Here is a 5,175-nt window from a genome sequence, read left to right on the forward strand (position 1 = left end):
CTGACTCTAGGTTGATTAATTGAAATTTATTTCTAATTAAAACCCTCATTATCGCATTAACTCGTTCTATGAATTCCATTATTAGATTTGACTCTAATCCAGCAGATTTATGTTGTCCTATTTCTAGGATTGCATGCAACTCCACTCAATTATATTAGATCTACTCTTAACCAGGGTCTATTCCTCCTTTAAATTAAGCACATCAAACATGAATTAATAATCTGAAAATATTAAATCAAGAATTAAGCACACATAACTAAGAACAAGATTCAAGTATTTATTGCGTAAAACAGAAATCAAAAGACAGAATTCATCATAGGGTAAATTTCCCCTAGGTATTTATAAAATTAGTTCATAATCGCGAATAAAAATATCTCAAAGTTAGTATAACCACAAGAAATAAAGAAACTCATAATAAACTTCAAAGAAATTAAAATGAGAGATTCAATCTTGATGGAAATCTGCTTTAGAGTCGACTTCAATAGTGTTTTCCGAGTTGTTTTCTTCAATCTCCTTTAACGACTCTCTCTTCTCTTCTTATATTTGGTATATATAAGTCTTAAAATGCCCAAAAAAACCTAAAAATTGCATTTTTTCCGCTTATTTGGAGTGCGAATCACGAAATCCACATGATCTGGCACATAGCCGTGTGGCAACCCTTGTGAGAAGGCCCAACCGTGTGGCTCCTGAAATCTGCTCCAATTGTCCGATTTTAGCTCATTTTGCTTCCAAATGCTCTCTTAAGTATAGAAACATGAATTTAAAGGATTAGGAGCATAAAATATACCATTTTGCATTGATTAATCATCCAAAAACGCATTAAGAACGAGATTAACATATGTTACTTTTAACACTTATCACTTAGCTCTTTTTCTCTCTACCTTTCATTAGCATCATTAATGTCTTTAGCATGGATAGTTGTTAAAACCTTAGGAAAAATAAGGGACCAATCGCCCCCAAGAAAGAAAAACGTCCTATATAGTAAGGCAGCCTTTAAGTGGAAGTTCCAAAATTAAAACCCTCTTTGCTTCAAAGACACCACATTGTCATGATTGTCCTAACTCTCTAAAATCTCAATAATAGTGGAGTAATTTCAAAAGAGTTACCCTTATTTGTTTATGTTATCACTTAATAATGGTAAAAAAAACAGTCCTAATTGTCGTGGCTTAGATTTTACTTAGAGTTTGGAGGCATGGGCAGCCCCTTGCCTGGCCTACATAGAATAAGCAACTATTAAACTTTCTTCTTTTAGAAAAAATTACCTAAACACCTTTTTATATATATATATATAAAGGAAAGGGTATGAGTAAAGGTATCTTGAGATCGAATTTACCATGTGATGATAACTAAGATTTCATTTCAGTGAAAGTTTTTAAATATTACACTTGACAAAAGTATCTCTAAACTTAATAAAAATAAGTTAAATTCTACTATTACTCCATTTATGTAAGTTGTGAATTTAGACCCCTTATTTTAATTTGGTAATTTGAATTAGTTGATTTTCAAATTTAAAATTTTTTGTCATGATTCAAATGGTAACAATTAAATCCTTTAAGTCAAATGTTGCTATTTGTCTTGTGCTATAGATAAATTGTAAATTTAATTCTTATTCTTTAATTTGATCTTTTTTAATCTCTATATTTTTTAAAATTTAAAATTTTAATCTTTACTTAAACAATAGGTATTAAATCAATTAACTAAAATGGTGTGACATTTTTTGTGAAGATTAAATGAAGTATAAGAAACTGACATAATATTACACAAATATCAATGTATTTGTCGTATAAAATTTTAAAAAATATATATAATTTAATTTAATGAATCCAATGACTACATTTAAATCAAAAATTAAAATTTTAAAATACAAAAATATAACAACTAAAAAAAATACCAAATTAAACAACTTATCCTACATTAACCCAAATAATAGACATTGTTAAATTAGAAAAGTATAAAGTTATTTACATTTATTACATATTTATTGAAGATGACTGAAAATTTAGGATACTTGCTTTAGCCAAGTTAAACCGGACACGTTCTTTTCTAAGTAAAAACAGGGGCTTTTTGCTTCTTCAATTTTAATTTTTCCTATCACTGGTTTTTCCGCATAGACCAAAAAAAAAAAAAACTAGTACAGTTAGAAGTTAGAACAGAGTAGAACAATCGATGAAAAACATACAACACAACCCCTTACATCCTAAATTTTACTGTAAAAAAATCTAAGATCCCAGAAACAGGTAAAATCAGACAAAATAATTTACCTTAGGATCAAACATTGTTGTAAACCACGAAAAGAAAATTTGTCCGTCCCTTTATACGTTGTTGACTATTTAAGCATTAGGAACCCATCATCATCATCATCATCATCCACTGGAGCAGGAAGATTAAGATCTATAAAATTAACTACCAACTTGTTGGAACTTTTAACATAGGTTTGTGTTGTTGCTGCTGCTACATGAGACCTTTTATGCCCGCCAAGAGCTTGTCCAGACGAGAACACTTTAAAACAAACAGGACATTTATGTGTTTTCTTTTCTGTCATTGAACAAGTAGTACCCACATTTTCTGGTGCTAACTCTGTTTCGTAAGCTTTGATCTTTTTGTGACTCGCTCTGTGTCCACCCAGTGCTTGGTACGAGTTGAAAACTTTGTTGCACGTTTCACATCTGTATTTCCCTCGAGTTGTTCTATTAAATTCTGCAAATTCATCTGTTTCTTCTTCTTCATCATCAATATCATCATGTTGAGCTACTTTGCTTTTCCGTTGGTCCCTTGAAAGCATCATAAGACAGAAAGCGACATCTTCTTCAGTTGTAGTGTCAGAGAGGGAAGTCGCCGGTTCAGGTTCAGCACAAGTCCGTTTTGATCGTTTCTGAGTTGGGTACTTGGACGACTCGGTCTCACTTTCTTTGCTTTGAACAACAACTGAGTCTGCATCAACGAATTCAGGATCTACAAAGCGAATGCTTCTCTTTGGGTTCTCTCTAAGACCATAAAACTGCCCTTTTTCTTCCGAGGAAGACGATGAATATGAAGGTGAAGCAGATTCTTGTTCAACGTTGGGAGGAGTTGGAAGATTCAACATGTTAGACCTCAATTGAGTTTCTCCATTTGCAAAGCTTTTCAAGCAGAGCTGCTTACACTTGACTTTGTCCATTGCCAAAAACACACAGAAGCAGAGTTCAATAAACAGATCAGAAGTAGATATTTATGTTTATGTTTGTAAGGCTGTGGATTTTAAAGAAGCATAGAAAGGGAGTGGGAAGAAGAAATAAATTAGGTGAGAAGCCACTCCAGGATATATATATATATAAAGATATAACAAAATTTTCAAAAAATAATCAATTAAAAAATGGGACTTCTCGTTTTGATTTAAATTGTAATTTACTCTCTTAACAAGAAAAAAATATGAAAAAATAATTCTTTTTTTATGAAGGTAGCGAGCAGAGAGTGTCAATTGAAAATTTCAACACAAGTATTTTCGCATTCTGTTTGATTTAATCGGCCAATAAATGAAGATTCAATAAAAGCGTATGCAGGAAGGGAGAAAGAGGGACATGAAACATGCGAAGACTTTGCCCGTTTCTTAATCGACACTTCCTGACCTTGCCTTTTCTTACCAATGTAAAAAGAAAAAGGTATTTTAAGAAATAAAAATGAGATTACCAGGATAGGCCGGTGGCTACATAATGCAATTTGCAATTAGTTGTACGAAGCCAAATAGAACTGCTGTGCTGGGTTTGATGGATCAATAAAGCAGAATATGAAACCCACAAGGCAAGGTTTCCGGCTCTACTAACACTGCACTGTCAGCGTTGGTAGCTTTGGCATGCCTGCTACTGCTGAAGCCACATATTGCACTTTTGGGTTATTTCCACCATATATAAAGATTGTAAAACACAAGTCAAATAAATATTAACAACTTAAACTTTGTTTGGGGATTAACTTTTTCTTTAATTTATCAATTTGGGAAAAGATAATATTGAAAGAGTTCGTGTTTTTTTTTTACTCAACTTAACATTGAATTTAATTGAGATTTAATGTGACTATTAAATATAAAAAAATCTTTAAAACCAAAAAATACTTTCCTTCAATTTTGGACTTTTTTGTGGGAATGGAAGAGTGGGGAAATGGGTAAGAAACTAACTAACCAACCTCCCATTGAGGAAGGAGTTTTCTATGGGGGAAGTAAATGCCGGGTTTGGAAAGACTCAGTCCCTATCCTACTGCTACTCCTATTGGCTGCTTTCCCCATTCATTCATGTCGACAAAATACACATTATTTTATAATTACAGTGCTGAACGACACTACTTGCAGTGTTGTGAGCTTTTAAGTTACTCTTCTTTCACTAGCGGTCGCTTCATCCTTTGTACAATTAGCTCTATTATATATCTTGGGTACATCTGTTCTACTTCTAGACATCGCATTCATCGACCAATATCACTCTTAACTTCAACTCATTTTTGCTATCTCATACTTACTAGGATCATGTCCGAGTCGGATAAATCACTGAAATTGACAGAATAGATGCATATTTAGGCTTAAAATATAACTATAATTTTATAGTTTGGACTCCACAACTGCAATTAAACCTTTGTAATTTAGGCTACAAACTTTAAATAGGTTTAATTAAATTCCATTTAAATTATACTATACAAATGGCAATGCCGAGCTAACGTTAGATAGTTCCGTTAAAAAGAGATATAGGTTGTTCATAGTAGTTGAATTTATTTTTAAAAATGTCATAATTTAATGACATAAAATGAAACTAAATCTATTTTAAGGGCAACGATAGTAAATTTATCATTCGTCAACAAATAGAATATTTTTAGCAACTCGGCAAAATACACGAAAAATATGCTGATAACGTCCCTAACAGTGGAAGAAACACCACATCCGCCAATCATTCAAATCTTTGTTGGTTGGGTTTAGATGGAAAAAAACAAGACAACTGTGATAATTAATTTGGCCCTTCATTCTTTTCCTAACTTAGGGCAGTTCAACTGTTCTTTTTTACTTACAGATACAAGCCATATGAGTAACTTCCATGCATTTTCGTACAAATCGTAAAGGGATGGAGCGTATTATTGGATTTCATTAGTGATGAATAAAACTTGTGGCTGGCTACTTGAGGGAAACATTTAAATAAGAAGAAGAATTGGACGCATCCCCTG

At 32.4% G+C, this 5,175-nt stretch overlaps 1 protein-coding gene across 3 annotated transcripts; it reads right to left on the reverse strand.

Moving 5' to 3' along the window:
• Window positions 1-257: 257 nt before the first annotated feature.
• LOC107935864 (zinc finger protein ZAT9) lies at window positions 258-4,009 on the reverse strand. Of its 3 annotated transcripts, none has more exons than XM_041074332.1 (2): window positions 2,262-3,640; window positions 258-693 (listed from the first exon to the last, which is right to left on the reverse strand). In XM_041074332.1, exon 1 carries the CDS (start codon window positions 3,155-3,157, stop codon window positions 2,327-2,329), a length of 831 nt encoding a protein of 276 aa, XP_040930266.1. In that variant the 5' UTR covers window positions 3,158-3,640; the 3' UTR covers window positions 258-693; window positions 2,262-2,326. The 3 variants fall into 3 exon arrangements, with proteins under 3 accessions (XP_040930266.1, XP_016723981.1, XP_016723982.1); XM_016868492.2 differs by having other exon boundaries at window positions 258-739; XM_016868493.2 differs by lacking the exon at window positions 258-693 and adding an exon at window positions 3,667-4,009 and having other exon boundaries at window positions 2,138-3,147.
• Between the last annotated feature and the right edge of the window lie 1,166 nt (window positions 4,010-5,175).

This window comes from Gossypium hirsutum, chromosome A08 (genome assembly GCF_007990345.1).
Source record: "Gossypium hirsutum isolate 1008001.06 chromosome A08, Gossypium_hirsutum_v2.1, whole genome shotgun sequence".
NCBI lineage: Eukaryota > Viridiplantae > Streptophyta > Magnoliopsida > Malvales > Malvaceae > Gossypium > Gossypium hirsutum.

Bases quoted from the DNA above. Each gene is read 5' to 3' on its own strand.
- LOC107935864 (XM_041074332.1), bottom strand. From the start codon at position 3,157: ATGGACAAAGTCAAGTGTAAGCAGCTCTGCTTGAAAAGCTTTGCAAAT.